Source organism: Cornus florida, unplaced genomic scaffold (assembly GCF_030987335.1).
Source record: "Cornus florida cultivar Cherokee Brave unplaced genomic scaffold, ASM3098733v1 CherokeeBrave_3.0.0_Hap2_Chr03, whole genome shotgun sequence".
Lineage (NCBI taxonomy): Eukaryota > Viridiplantae > Streptophyta > Magnoliopsida > Cornales > Cornaceae > Cornus > Cornus florida.
Genome location: NW_026775573.1, coordinates 82,051,929 through 82,075,395, shown reverse-complemented (window position 1 = coordinate 82,075,395; position 23,467 = coordinate 82,051,929). Strand labels below are relative to the sequence as shown.

General features: G+C 38.4%; 1 protein-coding gene across 5 annotated transcripts in view; it reads right to left on the bottom strand.

Moving 5' to 3' along the window:
• The window catches only part of LOC132300811 (histone-lysine N-methyltransferase ASHH1), an 87,539-nt gene that overhangs the window by 38,331 nt on the left and 25,741 nt on the right, over window positions 1-23,467 (bottom strand). For all 5 annotated transcript variants that reach the window (XM_059798053.1, XM_059798055.1, XM_059798052.1 and 2 more), the window contains 5 exons: window positions 15,307-15,463; window positions 2,474-2,560; window positions 1,959-2,043; window positions 1,782-1,875; window positions 1,454-1,652 (listed from right to left, as the gene is read on the bottom strand). In XM_059798053.1, the coding sequence (XP_059654036.1) occupies window positions 1,454-1,652; window positions 1,782-1,875; window positions 1,959-2,043; window positions 2,474-2,560; window positions 15,307-15,463 (622 nt within the window). The remainder of the gene's footprint in view (window positions 1-1,453; window positions 1,653-1,781; window positions 1,876-1,958; window positions 2,044-2,473; window positions 2,561-15,306; window positions 15,464-23,467) is intronic.

The window sequence follows — 23,467 nt, the reverse complement described above, 5'->3', positions numbered from 1 at the left end:
TCCAAAAATCCCATCACTATTGGAGGTGATTGAATAGTCCAAAATGACATGACCAGGGATGTTGGCTTGTTGATCATTCAAGAAACACTGTTAACTAATATGGCAGTTCAAGTGGAGCTCTACTAGGAATTTTGAAGTGTATGAAACTAAGTAACCAATATAGCCATGAATAAAAAGGAACACCATTGTTTACACACTTACTAACCAGGAAAACAATTAATTAGATGAATCAAAAATTAGTAAAGGCTCTGAAGGAGAGTGGACCATGATACGTATTGTATCTAAGCTCTTAACCTTTTGTTTTCCTAGACATCCCGAAGACAAGTATCATTAATTTCAAGAAAGATTGTTTTAAATCTTCTGATATGGACTTCATAACAGTTAAGGTATGCTATAAAGCCTCTAAGCATTTCGAGTATCAAAAGGACACAGTATCTTTCAGTATGCCACTCACGAGATGTGCCACAGTTCTACTTTAATAAATGGGTTGGGTTGCCCCAATTTGTACTTTGATGAAAGGATGACATTCAATGACTCTTAAGATGAAAGAACAAAGGGAGGGAAGATATTCCTGAATCAAAGCAATAAAACTAAAACTAATATTAATAAATAAAACATGGAACCACAAGACAAACACAAAAAATAAAAATAAAAAACCCCCTCCCTTCCTCTTGAGGATGACATTTAATGAACTTTAGATAAAAGAACAAAGAGAACCAGAGCGCCTGAGTTGAGCCATGGCCCCTCTGATTGCTCACCTTCCTCGACTTTTCCCCCCATACGTTGCATTCACAACCAATTGTCCTCCTTGATTAAGGTGTTCACGTCTTTGCCATGGAGGCACTCCGTCATTGGAACAACTCCGGTATTTTTTCCTCAGAAAAGAAAACCCCAAAGCACAACCTCTCGTCACTAATGAGAATCGCCGCTGGAATTCTCTCCCCTACCCCCCCACCAACACCCCCCCCCCCCCCCCCCCCCTGGGGCGGCAGGGTCTTTCACTATGATTACAATTTTGCTTGCATCAACCATGCAATAAACAAATCGCTGCACCACAAGTGCAAGGGCAAAGCATGCACCACCACCGTCCAGCTTTTGAAATCTAAATTTTTGCATTTATATAATAAGCAAAGCAGTGAGGAACAAAGCATGAAGTGGATAATTAACGATTCCAACACGTGGATAATTAACGTCTATTACACATGGTCAAAAAATTGTTCAGAATTTTCCAAATAAATAAATAAGAAGAAGAAATGAACTAGCAAATTACACAAGAATTCGCTCACAGCAACATGATCCATGAATCTAATGCAATTTCTGACTCAATATATCGCATTAAGATACACAACAGACCCGTAACAATTTGCATACAATAAAGAGAATGCATGTCAAATGTAATTTTGTTATCTTCTTAAAAACATACAATTAGATACTTCTAACATAGTAAACTCACCAGGAAACCAGAAGACTTAGCACCAAGAAATTTAGAACAGTTAACCGCCCCACACAGACAGCGAACATTAGAACCACCATACCATTCAAAATTGTAATCATATGCCAATTCAGTTCCGACACAAATATCTTGCTTCGCAAATATTCCAACCCTTATTTCCCCCAAAACCGTCCATTTCCTTGTCTCACAATTTGGTTGGCTGCAGACTCCAAAAAAATAAATTAATCCCAGCTGAAGATAATCAGGATTACTCGATAAACTAGTGTCATTCATAGTTCAGTGATATCTCATTCTTCATCATTTTCATACTCTGATGTAAGTGGCTTACCACGAATGGTTTATAAATCTAGCAAGGCTTCCCTTTTTAGTGGCATCAATAAAATAATTAGAACTAAGAGAGATGATATATGCATCCTTGAGACCTGCATCAGCCACACAGAGAAGGTAGAGAATTGGTTGTCAGGAACAGTGATGTCAACGTGTATCTGATAGATCTATGTTTTACCTTGAGCTTCATAAGTTTGGGACCTTTGCTGCGCTTCTTCTGATGTAATTACTTCTCCACAATATTCAATAATGAACCGTCCAGCCTGTTCATTCAAAAATAGAAAAGAATATATGGTGATTAATAAATCGACTAGAGACCATATGACAATGCGAAGAACACTTCAAAATATTTATTTTAAATAGTTTTTTTCTGGTAAGGGAATATTTATCTATTTTGACATAGAGATTTTATCAACATTTGACACTCTCAAGAGGTTCTAATACAAGGTTTGTTCTTGCTTATCAGGAAAACAAAAATTTAGTAACAAGGGTATGGTGTTCCTCAGAAACAAATCTCTGCATTCTTAAAAGATAAAAATAACAGAGAAAGACATCAGCACACATACCATATATACAATTCTATGCTCTCAAATATATGGTTACAGAGAGAAACACCATATCTACTCTTTAATCTGGGAATGATCAACGCTGATTGAGTATATGTTAAAAATGGTATGGACTTGAAGTAATTACCTTAATATTCTCATCAGCCAGAAGACCCCACCCACGGCCCTCGGTTTTAAACAACTTTGTTTTAGCATATTCACATTTCTGGAATCGCTGTAAACAGTGCACAACATATCAAAATAAAATTCCTTTGATATTAAATATAAAGAGAATCTCAAAACTTCCACAAACAGTGTAGCTGATTATCCGAAGCATTTTGTCATATATTTTGTACAAGAAACAGTAACATTATGACTTTTTTTAAAACACAATTTATCATGAGGGCACCAAATTTGGTGGGGGGGGGGGGGGGGGGGGGGTGGGTTTGTGTGGAACCAGAGGGCAATGTACATTAGAACTTTCCTAAAGAAGAATCTATCATTTAACCGTTAAGATGGTTTGGACATATGCACAGAAGACCTTTAACGGCACTGATTAGGAAGAGTAACATAGTCAATATTGAAGGTAATACTAGGAATACCAGAGTTGAACGTGAATAGAGTTATTAAGGAAGGATATGTTAACAGGTGGTTTGACCGAGGCCATGGCCTTAGATAGAGCAAAATGGACAAATAAGATTTATGTAGCCGACTCCAAGTAGTTGGGAAAAAGAATTTGTTTGTGTTACAGCAAACGCGGTGAATTAAGCAACAATTACGAAACGCGACAGAAAAATAAACACACCACACAAAGAACACAGAGATTTATTATACGTGGTTCGGCAAAGCCTACATCCACCGCGGAGATCCAGCAAAAGTGTTCACTATGCGTTAAATTGGAGGGTTTTTTTTTTTTTTTTTTTTTTTTTTTTTTTTTTTTAAGATGTGTAAAATTGGAGATTACAAGTTTCAGCCCCACTCTCTGTACGATTTTCAATGTCTCTTAATGATCACACTCCAAACCCTAAGCGCCCTTATATATCGGGCTACAAGAGAATACTAATTAGGGTCCACGGCTGAATGTGCAAGAAATTGCTCTCTCTATTAGGAAAGTTTATTTTTTACACTTCAATCGAATCTTTTAAATTACTTTCCTTCTTCTATTTATAGAAGTTTATTCTTACCCTAAAATTCCTTTGGTTATTTCTAACCCTTGGGATAATATGGGCTTCATACTCCTTGGGCCAATCTCTTGATCAAAACGGGCCTTGCTCTTGATCAGAACAGGCCTTGAATGAGAGTCAGCGGGCTGGAGGGTCATTAGGCCTTCCTCTGGACTGATGGGCCGGACTGGACTTGGCCCAATGGGATTTTATGCCCCCTCATCTGCCCCCTTAACCTCTCTCTTAGTTATGAGAGTGAGGTTAACGAGGGGACGGCATGACTGATGTGACGGATCGAAGCAATGATGCGGGGAGTAGGGCAGCTTGCACGGAGATCCAAACTTCGAATTTTGAAAACTGAAGCTTTATTAATGCGTTGTGACGCTTCGGTTTATGTGATGGCCCTCTATAAAACCACTGGTCCGCACCTTCGAGCCTTTCTTCTGTCTTTCTGTCTTTATCCATCATCGAGGAAATTCTTTTCCGGTGAGTCTTCTGAAGAAATTTCTCCTTCACAAATCTTTGCAGTGACCTCTTTGAATCCATTCCTTAAGGTGAGTTCCGATCTCATCTTGTCTCTTAGGAAGCTCTTTCTTTTGTTTTTATTTGAGTGTTCCCTTTGTCACTGCCATGGTGAACACATTAGAGTCCATTCGTGAAAAAAAACGAAATCCCCAATGATGTTCTCATTAGACGTTGTCCTAGGAATCTGAATGTGAGGACTGGTGAGGATCTCCTTGAAGGGGAGATCCTATTTTCTCTTTTTCACCTAAATTTAATTAGGTCCCCCCTTCACCCCTTCTTTTCCCTTGTGTTCAATAAATTGAATCTTTGCCCTTTATAGGTAAATCCCAATTTCTTTAGTAACTTATCGGTTCTTCTGTTCATGAATCATGACAGAGACATAGACCTTGATCTTATTGACCTTCTCCTATGCTATAGGATGTGTAAAATCAAGCAGGAGGACATGTATTATCATCTCTTCCCTCTTGCCAAACGGTCAATCTGTACGGACAAACCTGACTCTGAGAAGGGTTGGAAGAAAGGCCTTATAGGGGTAAGAGGGGCCTGGCAAGGGACTTTCCCATCCCGACCGCCTTTGGCGAGTGTTCTGTCCCCCTATATGTTAAATATAAAAAACATAAAAGCGAGTGCCCTTGTGAAATTTGTCTTCCACGCTTTTGCTCTTTCCTTTGCCATTCCCTAGGCATCCCTTATGATGACTTAAGTTACGACATTTGCAAGGCTAGGCTCCGTTTTTTGAAAGAGAAGGTTTAGTGTAGCATCCCTTCGTCCTTTGCAGTACTGACCTTAGATGCTCTCGACAACATCTCCCTTCGAGGATTCAATATAGACAATATGCAACTTCCAACCTTCGGGAGGAAAAAGGACAACCCCAATGTTCCGAATATTCCTCTTGTACCTGCCCCAACTTCTAGATCTCCAATCCCTCCACCTACTCAAGAGTCTGATCGGGGGAAGGGGAGGGTCAATTAAAACTCGCTTTACCAAACAACCCGCGACCATGTGGCTGATGACGAGGGGATCTTCATGTGGAGTCTGTACTCTTTGCAGGTCTGATCCATCAAACTTGATCTAGGTGTCCAGATCTACTCGCCTTGTGGTGCTGACATTGTTCACTCTCCTCAGCTTCTGTGCTTGCCTCAGGCGTGTTCGGAGCAGTTCTTCAATTTCCTAGTCCCCTTTAGGACGTCCATGAATGGTATTAATGTTAGCATATATGATAGCCACAATTTATGGAATGACTTACCATAATAGCAAAGATTTGATTATGTATATGTTAGCATATATAATAGCCACAATTTATGGAATGACTTACCATATTAGCAGAGATTTGATTATGCTATAGAATATGCTGTGATTTGATTTAAATTTGATTTAGTTTCCTTTCTTGTAATATGAGTATGTGCTCTTTTTATCAATAAATATTAGAGCTGCGAATGAGTGATTCATCTCATTCAAGCCTTTACACAATTCTCTCCTTCTTTTTATATTTCTTCTTGGTATAGGGTGGTCCGACTGCAAGAAGGGCATTGTGAGTTCGGCACCACCCATTCGAGAATGGTCTAATGGCCATCCGGGAGGTGTCGAGTAGGCGGGGCGGTCCGACCTCAATGAGGGCATTGCGAGTTTGGCATTTAGAAATGGTCTGAGGAGACATAGTTGTTTCTTTTTTATGGTCTGAGGAGACATTATTGATTCTTTCATCTACATTGTTTAAACATATGTATGAAGGGGAATGGTCTGAGGAAACATTGTTGATTCTTCCATCTACATGTTTTAAATATGTGAAGGGAAATGCTCTGAGGAGACATTGTTGGTTGTTTATGGTCTGAGGAGACATTGTTGGTTGTTTATGGTCTGAGGAGACATTGTTAATTGTTTATGGTCTAAAGAAACATTTTTGATTTGTTGATCGGCACTTCATTTGAGATAAAATCATTGCTAGTCAAATTTTCACTCTGCAACTTGTAGATTTTTACAAAGGGCTTCAGCAAGATTATGTTTGAGAATGCATTGTCCAAGTTGGGTGTTTCAGATATCCACACACCAACTTAAAGGGGAGTGTTAGCATATATGATAGCCACGATTTACGGAATGACTTACCATAATAGCAAAGATTTGATTATGCATATGCTAGCATATATGATAGCCACGATTTATAGAATGACTTACCATGTTAGCAGAAATTTTATTATGCTATAGAATATGTTGTGATTTGATTTAGTTTACTTTCTTGTAATATGAGCATGTGCTCTTTTTATCTATTAATATTAGAGCCGTGAATGAGTGATTCATCTCATTCAAGCCTTTACACAATTCTCTCCTTTTTATATTTCTTCTGCTAATGACTCTCACTAGTTGGACTTCCTGAAGGTTCCCCTTATTGTACACTCTGCCTTGTGCGTTTGGTCTTAGAGCTTGGCTGGGATTGAATTGTCCCTTGGTCAACACATAGTTGGAGAATTCTCCCTTAGCTATCATCATCTCGACCTGCCTTCTGAGATTCCTGCATTTATTGGTCTGATGGCCAAAGTCACAATGAAAGGCACAATGCTTAGATTAGTCCCTCTACTCGATCAGCTACCTTATTGGCTGTGGTGGTGTGAACTTGGTCTTGTTGTCCTGATAAAGCTTGGCCAAGGAGGATTTGAGTGGTGTGATGGTCTCGTCTTCCCTTTGGCATTTTGGTGGTCTCCATGGAGCCTGTGATAGTGCTTGGATCGGTACCTTGCCCTTTGATCTTATCACGTGAACGGCTCTCCACAGTGACCATAGTGGCCTGATGCATTCACATGGACTCCTCTTCCTCCATCTGGATGTAGCCTTGTGCTTTCTGTCCCATGTCTCCCATACTCTCTGGCGTCTTGCACACCAACACACCGTGGAATTGAGGCCAGCTTGAAAGCCTCAACTGCTGTTCGTTGATCACATCCTTCGACCAAGCTCAACTCGAGGTTAAACCTGGTGAGAAAAGCCTGTAACCTCTCTCCCTTATGCTGCCTCATTGTGAAGAGGCTGGACACACTCTTCTGGATTTGCTAATTGCCAAAAAACTGTGTCATGAACACCTCACATAACCCGCAAAAGCCTCCAATGGATCCCCTCGGTAAATGCTTGAACCACTTAAGAGCTGGTCCGGTCAAACTCGTCGGAAACACCCTACACATCAGGGCATCATCATCATTGTGCAAGGCCATCTTCAACTGAAAATGATAAACATGATCCATTGGGTCTGTTGAACCATCAAACAATGCAAAGGGTGGGATAACGAATTTCCTTGACTTTGGTGCCTTCAATACCTCATCAGTGAAGGGCGAGTCAACCATTTCGGCGGAGGCCTTGGCGGCCATGTCCAACGGTGTGGGTGCCTTCAGATCCTTAAGTCATTCATCGACTTCTCGATCCATCGTCAAGCTCCCTTAGGCGTGGATCGTGGTGGACGGATCCAACACGGTCATGGTGGACGGATCCAGCTCGATCATGGTGGATGGATCCAGCACGATCACGGTGGACGGATCCAGCTCGATCATGGTGAATGGGAGCAACCCGATCGTTCTAAGGGCCGATCTGGTTCGCTGTTGCTCGATTCGGCAGCAGTGGAAGGTGGGGCTCTAATCTATGCTCCAGTCGTGATCGGAGCTCTGCGTTCTCTTGGCGCAACATCTCCACGACTTCCGCATTCTCATTACGCAGGGTCTGGATCAGCTGCCAAAGATCCTCCTATCGGTTATTCCGATCAAGCTCTTGGTGATGCGTGCTCACTTCACCGATCATCGTCCCAGAACGTAGTTGTGTCATCAATTAGATCGGAAAATCACTCGTCAATTTCCCACAGACGGCGCCAGATGAATGTGCAAGAAATTGCTCTCCCTATTAGGAAAGTTTTTTTTTTACACTTTATCGAATCCTTTACATTTCTTTCCTTCTTCTATTTATAGAAGTCTATTCTTACCCTAAAAATCCTTTAGTTATTTCTAACCCTTGGGATAATATGGGCTTCATACTCCTTGGGCCAATCTTTTGGTCAAACAGGCCTTGCTTTTAATCAGAACAGGCCTTGAATGAGAGTCAGCAGGCTGGAGGATCGTTGGGCCTTCCTCTAGACTGATGGGCCGGACTGGACTCGGCCCAATGGGATTTTATGCCCCCTCAACGACCCATAAGCAAAACGGGTCGTCGGTTTTAAGCGGGTTGCAACGCGACCCGGCTCCAAATTCGGGCCGTAATATCACAGGTTTTTTACAATCTATCATGAAAAATGGAATATTTCATAATCTCAAGGAGATTTTACATAATTGTTCCAACAAAATTATTGAACACCTTCACATAACATAATTAAAAATATATATATATCACTTTTTCTAGTATCATTCAAATCAGCGATAGAAAGATGACAAACTACGGAAACACAGATGAGTTCTAACTTTGAGCCGATACAGTAGGAAACTTGGCCCTTGAGGTTTTCTATCAATATTGGCTGCAAGAATTTCATTTTGAAAATCCAAACATCAAAGCCATCATTTCAGTATCCAAGACTATCATTTCAATATAGCCATTAAGTTTCCAATAAAAACCATATAAAGAAGGAAAATGCAAGGAGTGAATAATTGAGAAGGCCATCCATCATTTGCCCAAAAGTTGTAAATACCAAAGAAATTATTCATGCAGATCATCTCGCACGCTATGCGATATAGATCAAACAATTCAATTTTCTACAACACTGTCAACACGTCATGGTAATAAAGAATAAATTATTTGAAAGTGATACACTTACGGGGAGAAAAAGAGAAATTATTTGAAAGTGATATAATTACGGAAGAAATTAATGGTCAATCCGATCCATTTCTAATCCAACCAAATATAATATATAATATGCTATACATATATTATCTATTAAAAGATTTCAATATTAAAGTTACATCTTCTGTAACAACTTAAACTTTTAGAGTAGATGGTGGCTACCATGGTATCAGAGTAGACAAAGGTCCTGACTTCAAACCTCATTGTCACCTGATAATTACAATGGAATGTGTGTTGGACCAAAAGAAGCACACGTGACTACGTGAGGGGTGAGGGAACGTGTTGAATATTTTCAATATTAAAGTTACACCCTCTCTAACAACTTAAGTTTTAGACTAGATGGTGGTTAACATCATCTATTATTCAATTGGTATGCAGGTGATGAAAAAATTAATCAAAAATGTTGTTTACATAGTACAGTATTGGAACTCTTAATTATATCAGTTTTTCTTCATTTTTTTAATTATTTTCTTCCTCTAATTGATTTTTTTAAAATAAATCTTTATTGTTTTTTTTCTTTAACTAAGAATCAAATATCTAATTTCTTCTCTCTTTTTGTTCATATATATTTTTGGCCCTTCTCTCGCTTTCCCACATTTTTAATTTTTTTTTTTAAAAATAAGCCTCTTAACAGATCTGGTTACCAAATCGGATATCTGATAAACTACAAAATCGGATATGAATTCAAAAATAGGTAATTCGGCAGTTATCCTATTATATCAGATCAAATATATTCCTTATCCACTTCAGGTCAGATCAAGCCACATTTAGTGAATAATATGAAGAATTTTTCAATAGATCAAATTAGTTAGGACTTAACAAAGCTAGAAAGTCCTCGATTGCAATAATAAAAAATTAATGAATGAAGCTTCTCTTCACATTAGGTTCTCCCAATCAAAAACTAATTGATAAGTAGATTAAACCAAACAAATAAGGGAATTGTGTGTTTTACAATATGGGTCTCACATTTTTCTAACTGGTATAAATTCATCATTTTCATGTATCCTATAAAATTTTTTTGATAAATATGTATCCTATAAAATACAAGATAAGTAGAAAAAAATAGTTTATTTAGGTTCATTTTTAACCTTCTTAGAAATTGTGATCCTTTATTACAGAAAAAATAGTTGAAAGAAATCTGTGTAGCATAGGAAAAGAGAGGATTAGACATGAAGATATGGAGTGTCTAGTGATCAAGAAGAGATTAAACTACGGGCTAAAAGCATGGAGGTGGTTTAAATTTTTTTAAAATTCTAGAATTTATTTAACTCACACCCCTAAGGTTTGCCTTATTTGACAGCCAGATGAAAGTTGGCCTCTTCTTGAACAATGACACCCCCTATCAGAAATTTGATCTAAACAAACCCTTAAAAGTTGAGAAAAGAAGAGATTACCCTTCAATAAAATATTAATTTTAATCTAATATATCAAAAAATTTAAATGACAGAATTACTCCCAACACAACACAACCAAGCCATACCCAGCACCACCACCACCACCACCACTTCTTCACACCATCACCGCAATTGACGATGGGTTTGGTGCGGTGTGTGTTTATATATATATATGTATGTATGTATGTATGTATGTTTGATTGAACCCAGTTCAATTCATTTATGGAAAGTAAAAAAATAAATGTGGTTTATATTGCAGTGGCAATGGTGGGTGGTGGTGGTGATGGTGGATGTTGCGGTGGTAATGGTGGGTCTCTCATAAAGGTGAGAAGGTAGAGATAGAGGGGCAGAAAATTATGGGTTTTCGAGGGAGAAGAGGGTAGAGAGAGAACATAAATGATGCAAGAATCCATGAATTCTCCACTTTCCAAGGAAACAAAATACATGAATCTCTCATCCATATCCATATCCATATCAACCAGAAATTCAATCTCTCATCCAATTTTTTCCCCTCAAACTCTCATCCAATTAAAATAAATAAAATAAAGTAAAGGACAATCTTCAGAATCGCTATCAACCCTCTTCATTCATACTTGAATTCAGAGCATCCGAACCCAGATTCAACTCAAAAAACTTATAAATGGGACCACTATCAGAAAAATCAACAGATTTAAAGCTCTGAAATTACTGAGAAGTGAATCGTCAATTGCGAATCGAGCTTGGAATAAAATATACAAAACCAGTTTGAAAAGATGGAGTTTACATAAAAACCTAGAATCCAATTTTACCATAGTTCGAAAGAATCAAATTCACAGCAAATCTGGCAGAGTGCATATGTTGGAAACCTACCTTGAATTAGAGAGATTTGATTAACGAATTAGAATGAAAGGAAAAGGAAAAAAATTTGATTGAACAATATGGAAGGAAATTTTTTAAAAAGGATAGGAAAAAGGGGAAGAGTTGACTGAAATATGCATAGCACATTTGACACATCTATACACAGTTGCTTAAAACTTCAAATAAAAAATAAAAAATAAAACAAACATTGATGTTGTGTTTGGTAGGAAGGAAGGAAGAGGTGTGGAGAGAAAATAGGAAGAATGGTACAAAATTCATTTGTTCGGTAAAGATGATATAAAGAAAGAAAGGGAAATAGGAAGGATGACTCATTCTTCATCCTTTACGATTTTCATCCACCCAAAAATGGGCAGAAAAAAAGGAGGGAAGACGAGTGGACTATTATAGAATTTTTAAATTAAATGCTATCCTAAATTATACAAGTTTTAAATTATAGTACTATCCTCTATAAATTACAATATTATAAATATTACTGGATATAATGGTAAAAACAATTAAAATTTTCTATTTCCTTCTCTCTTGACGAACATAGTAAATTATGAGCTTATTCTCTTCTTTTCTATCCAACCGAACAAAAAGAAGAAAATACATAATCTCTTCACTAGAGATGTCTCATCCATCCCTTCTTCTCTCCCTTCCAACCAATTTTTTTCTTTCCTACCGAACGGAGAATAAAATTTACCCCTAGCTATGGTGGGGTGGCAACCACCCTCTTCTTCTTCCCCTCCTCTCTCCCACTCTCTCTATATGTATGTATGTATATGTATAAGAGGAGGATATGATATATACTGTATATATGTATTCTGGTGTAGTGATGAAGGTTACTTTGGTTAATTAGAATTAGTTAGAAGGTTAAATCGGTAATTTCAAAATTTTAATGGTTCAGTTGACAAGTCAAAGGGCTTTTTAGTCATTTTATTACGCGTCAGAGTGCTCAGGGGTGCCTTTGTGAAATGGAGCAAAGTTGAGGGGGTTTCTTTGTTTAAAAATGGGCTAACTTTCATCTGACTTTCAATATGACAAACCTCAAGCGGTGTGAGTGTAATTAACCCAAAATTTTATATGTACAAAAATGAAAATAGAAAAAATTTGAGAGGAGCAATTAGAATTCTAAAATTCTATATATAAAAATCTAGACCTAGAGGGGGAGATAAAAAGGTCTTGTAAAGCGAACTATGGATTTTTGCTACTTTTTTAATTTAAACCATGGTTCGCCGTAACGCGACGCATCAGCTGTAACGCGACGCATCAGCTGATACGCGACCCTTTTTTAAGTCCAATACGCGATCCGTATCGACCAGTTTACATAACTTTGTCCAAGTCCGTTACACCGCAACCGCCACCGATTCTGCGAACCATGATTTAAAGTTAGATTAAAAGAATTTTAATTCAGTTCGTAGCAGTAAAAAGTAGATAAAGCAATGAACACCGAGATTTTTACACGGAAACCCAAGGGAAAAAACAAAAATCCTAGTCTAGGAAAAACCAAAATCCACCATTTGAAAGAAGATAACAACTAGATTAATTAAGGTGTTTGAACTCGAGATCAACAAGGGTCATTTGGGGTGGCTATAGTGCATGTATCTTTTTTCAAGTTGAGATAGATTTAGCCCATAAATTACTACTGAAACTTCCCATGTGGACCTTATGTACAATTATACTACTTTTGGAATATTGTGTACAGTGTACACTGTACAATTATACTAGGTTTTATTATTGCCGAAGAATATCATTATAGGAGTGATTTAAGCCCTTAAATCACTCCTTGACAAAATATTAATATGAGTGAATCAGGGGAGTAATTTTAAGAATCTTTCGTATATCATATTTATCACATGTTTGTATTCTTTCACCTATAAATAGAGGTTCTCATTGTATACAAAAACTAAGACAGAATATAATGAAAGTGATGTAGCCCTTTGGACTATGTGTGCCGTGGATAGGCAATAGTGACGCCGAACCACGTTTTATCCTTGTGGTGTTCATGTTTAAGTTCTCTCTTTAATTTTTTATATCTTTCAACATGGTGTCAAAGCAAGTTTATCAGACGCTACTCTATATTCTACTTGTCTCGGATTGTTCAGATCAACTAGTCTTGGATTTTCGGATCTACACGTCTCAGATTTCCGAATCAAATCATTTCGGATCTCCGGATCTACTCATCTCGGACTCTCGACAACTTCATATTTAGTTTCAAGTTGGACACTTGTTAAAATCGCTGTGTACCAACTTGAGGGAGAGTGTTGGAGAATATCATTATAGGAGTTATTAAAGCCCTTAAATCACTCCTTGACAGAATATTAATATGAGTGAATCAAGGAAGTAATTTTAAGAATCTTTCGTATATCATATTTATCACATGTTTGTATTCTTTCACCTACAAGTAGAGGTGATCATTGTACACAAAAACTAAGAGAGAATATAATGAAAGTGATGTAGCCCTTTGGGCTTTGTGTGCTGTGGATGTAGGCTATTGCCGAACCACGTTTTATCCTTGTGTTGTTAATGTTTAAGTTCTCCCTTCAATTTTTTATATCTTTCAACAATTATTAATAATAAGAATCAGCAGGAATACACATAACCACATTTAATTTTTCTTTTTTTTTTTTTTTTTTTTTTGGAATTTTGATAAATCATGCCAGCCACCAATTTAATCAGCAAACTGCAACGTCAAAACCAACACTTGCCATCAAGACTTCCTCCTCTTCAGAATTTTTTATTCTAAAACCATCATATGTGTAAACCAACTGCCCATTATCAAGGAAAATTTGTTCACATAGTAGGAAGACAACCAAAACTCCCCAAGCTATGAAAATCACCTCATTACATATAACATTTTAATTCGCTGGCCATCCTCGGGACTAAATTTCACCAAGGAGAATTAACTTCAGCTTCAAAATACACATAGTAATAAAGCTAAAACTATATGCCAAGAACGAGAACGCATAAAACGGAAAAGGAAAACAGTTGACCATGGGCATTCTCTATGTTTTTGTTCACTTCAAAACACAAACATGGATAAAAGAAGTGATTCCTATCACAGCATTTTGTTAGAACACCAATAATTGGTTACCTGCCCAAATTCAAGCATTTTTTTTTTTTTTAATTGTTCTGAAGGAAGAGTTTTTAGTTTTTATTGGAAAGTAGTGTAGATGTAGTATGATTAATCATATTCCATATTATAATTTCTTTCATCAGTGATCCTATTTAGTTTTCAAGAAACCGACACACAACAAACAAAAACAATACGTTCCACCTTAAAATACACTAAAATTGTGTCAACAACTTGAGTAGAAAATGTACACGTAAGAAACAGTATGTTAATTAATTGATCCCCTACATAAAATGAGAATTCATAAATTCACAGACTTGAGAAAGAAACAGAAAAGGAGACTAAACTGTCTTCTAAAAAGAAGCAATTATGTCGAGAAGACAATTATATTACTTGCAAACATAAATGGGCAGTATTACATATATGACATGGTTAACACTATGGTAATCATCGTCAATCAGCATGAAGAATACAGGGGCTCTTCGAGTATGTAGTATGTACCAATTTTAGGAATCCTGTCAGCTGCTTTAATTAATACAAATTGCAACCTAGATCTTGCAAATATTTCAATTTCAGGGAACAATGATACCATTATATAGCTTCAATCTGATTAGTTGTTAACAGATTAATATTCAAATTACTAAGAAACATTCCAGAAATTTAACAAACCTCGATTAATAATAAAATACATTAGTTCAGATATTCCATAGAAATATGGAGTTGGTTACATTTTTCTGAATCTCAAAAAGAAATAAAAATGGCTGGCAGTATCGTATGATTAATGGCTATGCACAATAAATACTCCCAACTTCCAAGTAGACAAGTTGAGCAAGAGGTGATCAAAACAATCTGGTTTGGGGTTCTATTATGTCAAAGAAAAAAAATATATATCATAATATCAATGATGAAATTTATGAGGATTGAACCGCAACTTGAAATGCTGCCTAATTCACTATTTTATTGGAGGATGCTGAACTTCTGTATTTGAAAAATGTTTCAAGATCTTTCATGTAGATCGCAGTTGATAAGTAATCCTCGAGATATTTACTTATGAGGTTTTGCTGTAGCATCTATAACTTCTATACAGCATAGCAGACAGACACACATGAAATTTACTTTTCCACCCCCAAAAAGTACTATAACAGTAGTATTTAAAGATACTACGCACACATTGACCTCATATTTTTACCTGATTCTTGCAATAGTCACCGCAAGGGCAGTAGCTAGGCGTGCATTCTGTGCTGGTCAGTACATTCAAGCACCTCTCCCCACATGCACTATCAGGATCATTGGCATCATATTTGCATTCGCAGACAGCAATGTCCTCTTCTTTCTGCTTTTTGTATCTAGCAACATCATGGTAGAATTTACAAATGCATGTCCATAATAATCATGAACGCTGCTAGCAGGGTGCAAGGAGACAAGGACAATTACAGTATTGACATGCAAATAAGAATAATTAATTTTTCATTTTATTTTAGATTCCAAGTTGAAAGGGGAAAACATGAGTAGATTTAGAATTTAGAATTAAAACTAGAATTAGAAATTCCAAGAATTGAAACCTAGGAATTGGAATCAGAAGTCTAAATTTCAATTCCCTTGATTTTCAATTAGATTCAAAATCAAATTAGGTGTCATTGCTTGGTGCACTCTCAAGCATGAGAAAGTGGTTCCGAATTCTGAGAGTAGCCACTTTGGGCAAAAAAATGCCAAACATAGGATATGTATCCAATCTATCCCATCCAGTCGCCTTGATTAACAGGGACCACACTACAGAATGACCGATTATTTAGAATTCAATCAGAATTCTGCATTGCCCAATTTCCAAAAGTTAGTTCCAAGACAGGAGTTCGCCTTTTAATTTAAAATCTGTGTCGAGTAGATTGAAAACCTAACTATAGACCATTCCATATAATTGAGTGTCATTGCCTCTACCGTCGCTACTAACCACCATTAAGACCCAAACCAACTGATTAGCAGAATTGGCGACGTGGATGACTCAATCTCCATCGCTGCTAACCACCATTAAGACCCAAACCAACTGATTAGCAGAATTGGCGACGTGGATGGCTCAATCTCCGCAACCTCCACTGATGCCCCGTCAACACTCATCTTCGGTAGTCGGTACGATGATGGTGTTGTAGTGGGGTTGTGAATGATGTTGATGAAGCAGAAATTGTTGGATGCTCACAGGTTGTTTGGTAAGTGTGGTGACATGTTCCTCGACGATCGAAATCCAACAGAGGTTGCTCCAAGATATGTACATGAGGAGGATGTGGTAGCAGCTAACATCAGTAAGGTTGGAAGGGTAATAATGGGTCAGATTGGAGGAGTGAAGGGTAGTGTTTGGGACAAGGAGGCAAGGGAGGAGCTGTGATGTTTCCAAATTTTCGCCATTTTTCATTTTTCCGAAAATTTTATCGCAGCAAGGGCATTTTCTTCTTTTACCGTTTTGCGCACCGGGCACTGCGGAGTGTGCCGGTTATGTCTGAGAGTTGTTTGGGGCATTCCATTGAGTTCAGAACTCTTTGAAATACAAGGGTGACCATTTTCGCATTTTTCGTTTTTCGGGCCGGACGGTCTTGTGTGGGACCCGCTGCAGGAATTGTTGCATCCGAGGATTTTAGTTAGATCCATTTGCATCACATGCATTTTTATTTAAAGTATTTCATGTGAATTAATAAGAAAAAAAACAAAAGAAAAGGAAAAATAAAAAGGAAAAGTTGTGGGACCCACTATCATTCTTAAGTGGTCATGAGACCACAATTCTTGGTCTCATTCTCTCTTTCTCTCCCGCTGCTCTCTCTCTCTTCCTCTCAAACTTCCATTTTCTTTTTCTTTTTGCTTCAAGACTTTGAAGCTTGATTTCCCTTTCAATACCTAGTATTTTTGAAGTGTTGTTTGTGGCAAATTGAAGCTCACGGCGAGATCTACAAGTTGATTAGAGCAATTCCTAGTTTGGTGCACTTGGGAATTTCGAGATCTAGGGCATTAACTTGGGAATTTTGGGGTTTTGCTTCAAGTAGGAGGCAAGGGTTTCTAATCCATAACCTCTTGGATTTTTGTGAGTCAATTCCTCATAATTTGTGTTATTACATGATTAATTTTGTATATATTTCATGTAAACTTTGCTATGTGTTGTATAGGAGATGTATTTGCATGCTAAATTGATATGTGATGAAGAACTATGTTTAAATGATGAAGTTTTCATGCCCATTGTGTTATAAGTGATGAATTTTGTGATTAGAAAGCTTGAGATATATTTCTAGAATTCTTCTTTTGAATTAAAGCATGTAATTATGTGAATTAACTGATGTTGTATGAGAAAGCATGTTTAAGTGGTGAATTTCTATGTCTATTGTGTTTGATTTGCTAAATTTTCATTATAGAGACATGTTGGTTATTATTAGAAATTTCCTACAAAGCTTGCTATATTGTGAACACATGACTTGTCCGGTATGTGATTCCCTTTTATGATATTGTTGAAAAGCATGATGCATTCATGCATAGCATTGGGCAAGGAAAAAGGGAAAGAATTGTTTTGAAATGAAAAAAGGGGATTTTTGGGAAAAAGATTTGATGAAATGGTTTTGTGAAAAACCCGGTCGCCGCGGAGCTACCAAAGGGCCGTGGTGTTAATATAACCTAAAGGGAACTAGGGAGATTGCCCTAGCGTGGTTGAGCTATCTGGCCCCAAATGACGCCGCAGAGGTACCAACGGTCAGGGATAGTAGCCAATCCTTCTCTCGTGTCGCCGCGGAGTCACCAACAGACGCGTTATATTAACAGTTTGAAAAGTGATGGATTTGGATTTTAAAAATGGGGAGCAACATTCATGGTATCACATATCATGGCACGGCATTGTTATTTTGGAATTGGAATTAATGTTGTGTTCCTTCCCGGCATAGTATGACCCCGCTTCCTATTTCTATTCATTGTTTGGATTCACGGGGTCACAAGAGGTGTGTCTTAGGCACCACCTACTAAGCTTTATGCTCACCCTATTAATTTAACATTTTTCAGGACATGGGAAAGAAGTGGCGGATGACATCCCACCACATGCCTAATTTGGATTAGAAGATCATTTTGCTATTTTCGTATCCAAGCCTCACTGTTTTTGTAAAACTTAGTATATTGTATTTTGTACGGAGACTTATGGACTCTTGTTATTGTAATTATATTCATGGACTGTAAGTAAATGTAATTGGAGTAAAATTCTAGTATATGAGCATGGAACTATGTATAAGACCAGTACGCCTTTATTCTGGATGAATGGGTTGATGGTGATGGGATATTTTGAGGAGGTTGTTGATGTTGTTATTTTGGGAATGTTTTATATTATTTGCATTGTGTGCTGGGACAGATTAGATAAATTTTGAAGGTCCAAGAGAGGCCATTGCATTTTTATATAGTTAAGCAAGTTAGCGTAGGACCCTTTTTAGCAGAGGTCATGCCGAAATTTTTTTATAATTGGTTTCATTTTAGGGTCGTTGCAGGAGCGGTTGGCTAGATTGGTGGCAACGGAGAAGGTGGTGAGATAGATGAAGTGGGAGAGATCAGGGTACTTGCCTGATATGTGCGGGATTTGTTCCCTTATTTGAAGAATTGTTTTCCTAAAGGCTACAGACTTGTAGGGCAAGTTGTTTCTTTGTAATTAAGGAAGTTGACTCTCACTTGGATTCTATTTTGGAATTGTGATCAATTTGGTAACTTTTTGTTAGACAAGGTATGGGAATCCTTGTTCAAGAAGGAATGTGTTGAAGACTCTATAAATAGAGGTCGAGTTGGGTGGAGAAGGTAAAGAGAAGAAATATGGGTTGAAAGAATGAGTGTTGTGAGGAGGAGAGTGTAATTCCCGAGTGTAAAGATGTAGCCTCAAAAGATAGAGAGTAAGTGAGTAGGGTTGGCATCTAATTGTATATTCTCTTCCTTGATTCATAATAGTGAAAGTTCTCTCTCCATGGATGTAGCCCAAGAGGTTGAGGTGAACCACATTAAATATTGTGTTGTGCTTGATTGATGTATAATTTTATCTCCATGTTGTGTGTGATTGATGATGTGATGATGATATGCTTCAGCTGTGATTGAATGAAAGGGGGATTTAATTCCCAATAACTGGTAGCAAAGCTAATTGGAGGGAGTTAATATCTCTAACAGTCAAGAATGCCTTTTTTAATGGTGACTTAAAGGAGGAGGTGTATGGTTCCCCCTCCGGACTTTTGCTTTTGATGTAGAACAACTCGCTAACGATTATCTGAGCATACAGGGATCATCGCAAATCAGGGACGCAGAAAAGGTAAGGAGAATAGAAGGAAATAAATAAATAAGGAGAAGTCAAAAAGAGATTTGGTGTAGTTGCCAGCAATAGAAGATATTATTCTCCATTGCAAGAATTAAGAAAGATTCAGAAAATAAATAAAAAGAACTGAAATTATATTGATAATGATGATGTCTATAGACTTACATCTCTTGCCTTTATATAGACAAGTCAAAAAAAAAAAAAAAAAGCATGCGTGAAATAATATTAAAGGGAAAATTTGAGATTTGATGGAGTAGAATCCGCCTTAAATCTTGCAATGGAGAATAATATCTTCTATTATTGGCAACTACACCAAATTTTATTATTTATTTTCTGTATCCTCCTTAATAGAGAATAGTATCTTCTATTAATGGCAACCACACCAAATCTCCTTTTGACTTTTCCTTATTTATTTATTTATTTATTTCCTTTTATTCTCCTTACCTTTTCTGCCTCCCTGATTTGCGATGATCCTGTATGCTCAGATAATCGTGAGTGAGCTGTTCTACATCAGTCTCCCCTGCGTAAAAAGAACTCAGCCCTGAGTTACCCAAATCTGGCGGTTAATATTCATATATGTCAGCCACGTTGAAGGTAGAAGAAATTACCATGTCAGCAGGTAAACCAATCACATAGGCGTTGTCGTTGATTTTCTTTAGAATCTGGTACGGACCATATTTCTTGGCCTGCAACTTGTTGTATGTTCCCACTGGAAAACTCTCTTTTCTTAGATACACCATAACCAGGTCCCCTTCTTCAAATAATCTTTTCCTTTGTCTCTTGTCAACTGCGGCCTTGTATTTGGCGTAAGTTTCCTCTAGATGTTTCTTAACACTCTCCTGAATGGTCTTAATGCGCTCAGCCATTTTCTCTGCAGCAACACTCTTCCTCAGCAACTTCAGTAAGGATACCAAATCCAAAGCAACTTTTGGAGGACAACAATACACAACCGCAAACGGGGATTTGCCAATGCACCTGTTAACCATGCAATAGTAAGCAAATTCTGCCTGGGCAAGAGCAAGATCCCACTGTTTTGGTTTCTCTTCTAAAATACAGCGAATTAGATTTCCAAGGGTCCTATTCACCACCTCTATTTGGCCATCAGTCTGGGGTTGACTGGTGCTACTGAAATTAAGAGAGGTATCGAATCTATTCCATAAAGTACGCCAAAAGTGAGACAAGAACTTGGTGTCACGATCTGAGGTAATGGACTGTGGCACCCCATGTAAACGAACCACCTCCTTAAAGAACAAATTGGCCATTTGGATTGCATCGTTCGTCTTCTTGCATGCAATAAAATGGGACATCTTGGAAAATCGATCAACCACCACAAAAATAGAGTATGCTCCTCAATGCGTCCTCGGCAAGCCTAGAACAAAATACATGGATAAATCCTCCCATGGAACATCTGGAGCAGGCAGCGGTGTGGAAAGACCAGTATTCCAAGATTGGCCTTTATTAGTTTGGCAGATTGAGCACCGCCGCACATGGTTCTTCACATCACGCTTAAGTTGTGGCCAATAAGACCGTTCTTCTACCAGCTCTCGCATCTTAGCATGCCCCAAATATCCTCCTATTCCTCCTCCATGCAATTCACGAACCACTTTCTCCCGCAAAGAGCTCTGTGGAATACACAACTGATTGCCATTAAAGAGAAAACCTTCCTGCATGTGCAACCTTTTAAAGGATTGGCTTGTTTGACACACTGCCCAAGCTTGGCCAAAATCTTCGTCGGCCTCATATAACTCCTTCAGGCACTCGAACCCTGTGATTTCAGCCCTCATAGTCGCTAAGAAAGCTGCTCTCCGACTTAGTGCATCTGCAACTTTGTTCTGTTGTCGTGACTTGTGTTCTAGCGAGAAGGTGAATCGCTGCATATAAGCCGCCCATCGCGCGTGCATCCGATTAACACTGTTTTGATTGTTAATGGATTTCAGTACCTGATGATCTATAAACAGCACGAACTCTCGCTGGATAAGATAATGCTCCCATGTATGCAAAGCTTGCACCACCGCATAGAATTCCAACTCATAGGTAGTCCACTTCTTGCGTGCTTCACTCAGTTTCTCACTGTAAAATGCTACTAGCCTTCCTTCTTGTGATAGAACTGCTCCGATTCCCACTATTGAGGCATCACAATCTACCTGAAATGGCTTCTCAAAATCTAGAGGACTAAGATTGGGGTTGTTGACAATTTTTCTTTGATTAAGGCAAAACTTATCTCAGCTTCCTCTCCCCATTGAAATTTTCCTTTCTTCATGCATTTTGTGATGGGGGCCACAATACTACTAAAGTTCTTGATGAACCTTCGGTAGAACGTGGCAAAGCCATGAAAACTGCGTACTTCTCCCACATTCTGCGGCGTAGGCCACTCCCGAATGGCTCTCACCTTCTCCTCATCTACCCGAATGCCATCACTACAAACCACATAACCGAAGAATACTAGGCTTGGGGTCACAAAGCTACACTTCTTCAGATTAATGAACAGTTTATTATTTTGCCAAGTTGTTAATACCTCTCTCAAGTGAAAAAGGCTCTGCCTCTGTTTGATTATAAACCAAAATATCGTTGAAATAAACAACTACAAATCGACCAATAAATGGTTTGAGTGCCTGATTCATCAACCGCATGAAAGTACTTGGCGCGTTGGATAATCCGAAAGGCATGACTAACCACTCGTACATTCCTTCTTTTATCTTGAATGCCATTTTCCACTCATCCCCAGGGCGAATTCTGATCTAATGGTATCCACTCTTGAGGTCCACTTTGGTGAAGACTTTCGATCCCGCCAACATATCCAGCATATCATCCAACCATGGAATTGACAGTGATTTTGTCAATTGCGCGACTATCAACACCCATTCTCCAACCGCCATTTTTCTTCGGTACTAGCAAAGCCGAAACAGCACAGGGGCTCATACTCTCCTGAATCAACCCTTTCTATAGTAACTCTTCCACTTGCTCTTGTAAGATCTGACTCTCGTTAGGACTCATTCGGTAATGTGGTAGATTTGGCAGGCTCGCCCAGGGCACCAAGTCAATGTGGTGCTGAATGTCCCTTATGGGAGGGAGACTATCAGGCAAGTCTTCTAACACCAACTGACTAACATCCTGCAGTAATGGCTGCACTATTGCTGGTACTGTAAAAGGAGGTTGTTCAACTACTTCCCCCCTGCACATAACAGCAAAGATTTCAGGGGCAGTTGTTACCTCGGCCAGAAATTCCTCACTGTTGATCAACATAACTGAATTTCCTTTGAGAAATTCGGCTTCTTTCAGCGGACCCAAAACAATCTTCTAACCATTCTTGTATAGAATATACACATTGTCTCTACCACAGTGAGTGGCATCGACATCAAATTGCCATGGTCTGCCTAATATCATATGGCATGCATCCATGTCGACAAATCACAACGCACCTCCTCTGCATATGCTTTCCCAATTGAGAATGGAATGGTGCAGGTTTCAGTTACTCGCATTTTTGAACCTTCTTGATCCATCAAATTTTGTATGGATGGAGATGTTTCTCTGTTTTAAGCCGCAATTTTCGAACCATTGTTAAGGAAACAATGTTATAACTACTACCGCTATCAATAATAACGTCACATACCTTATGGTTGACAGTGCAACGTGTACGGAACACATTATGATGCTGCGGGTGCTCTTCCTTCTTTGGCGTGAACATCAACCTCCTCACGACTAAAGAGTGGGACAACAACTCGCCATTGTCTCCTTCAGTCACCTCTTCTTCTTCAAAGGTAAGGAACTCACCTTCCTTACCCTCGCCTTCCTCATGCTCGACCAAATTTACTATCGGTCGCTAGGGCAGTTGTTGGATTTATGGCCAGGTTCTCCACATCGAAAACACTTGCCCATACTTGGGTGAGCATAAGGATTTTCCTTCATAGCTGGGGCACCCATTCCAGCAGGGCATATGGGTGCTGCGGGTTTGGCCTTTGTTAGACTATCTCCAATGCCTCACATTGTCATTGGAACAAGGGCTACCGCGGTCTGTTTACCCATGTCATGTGTAGGATATGGGGTATTATAT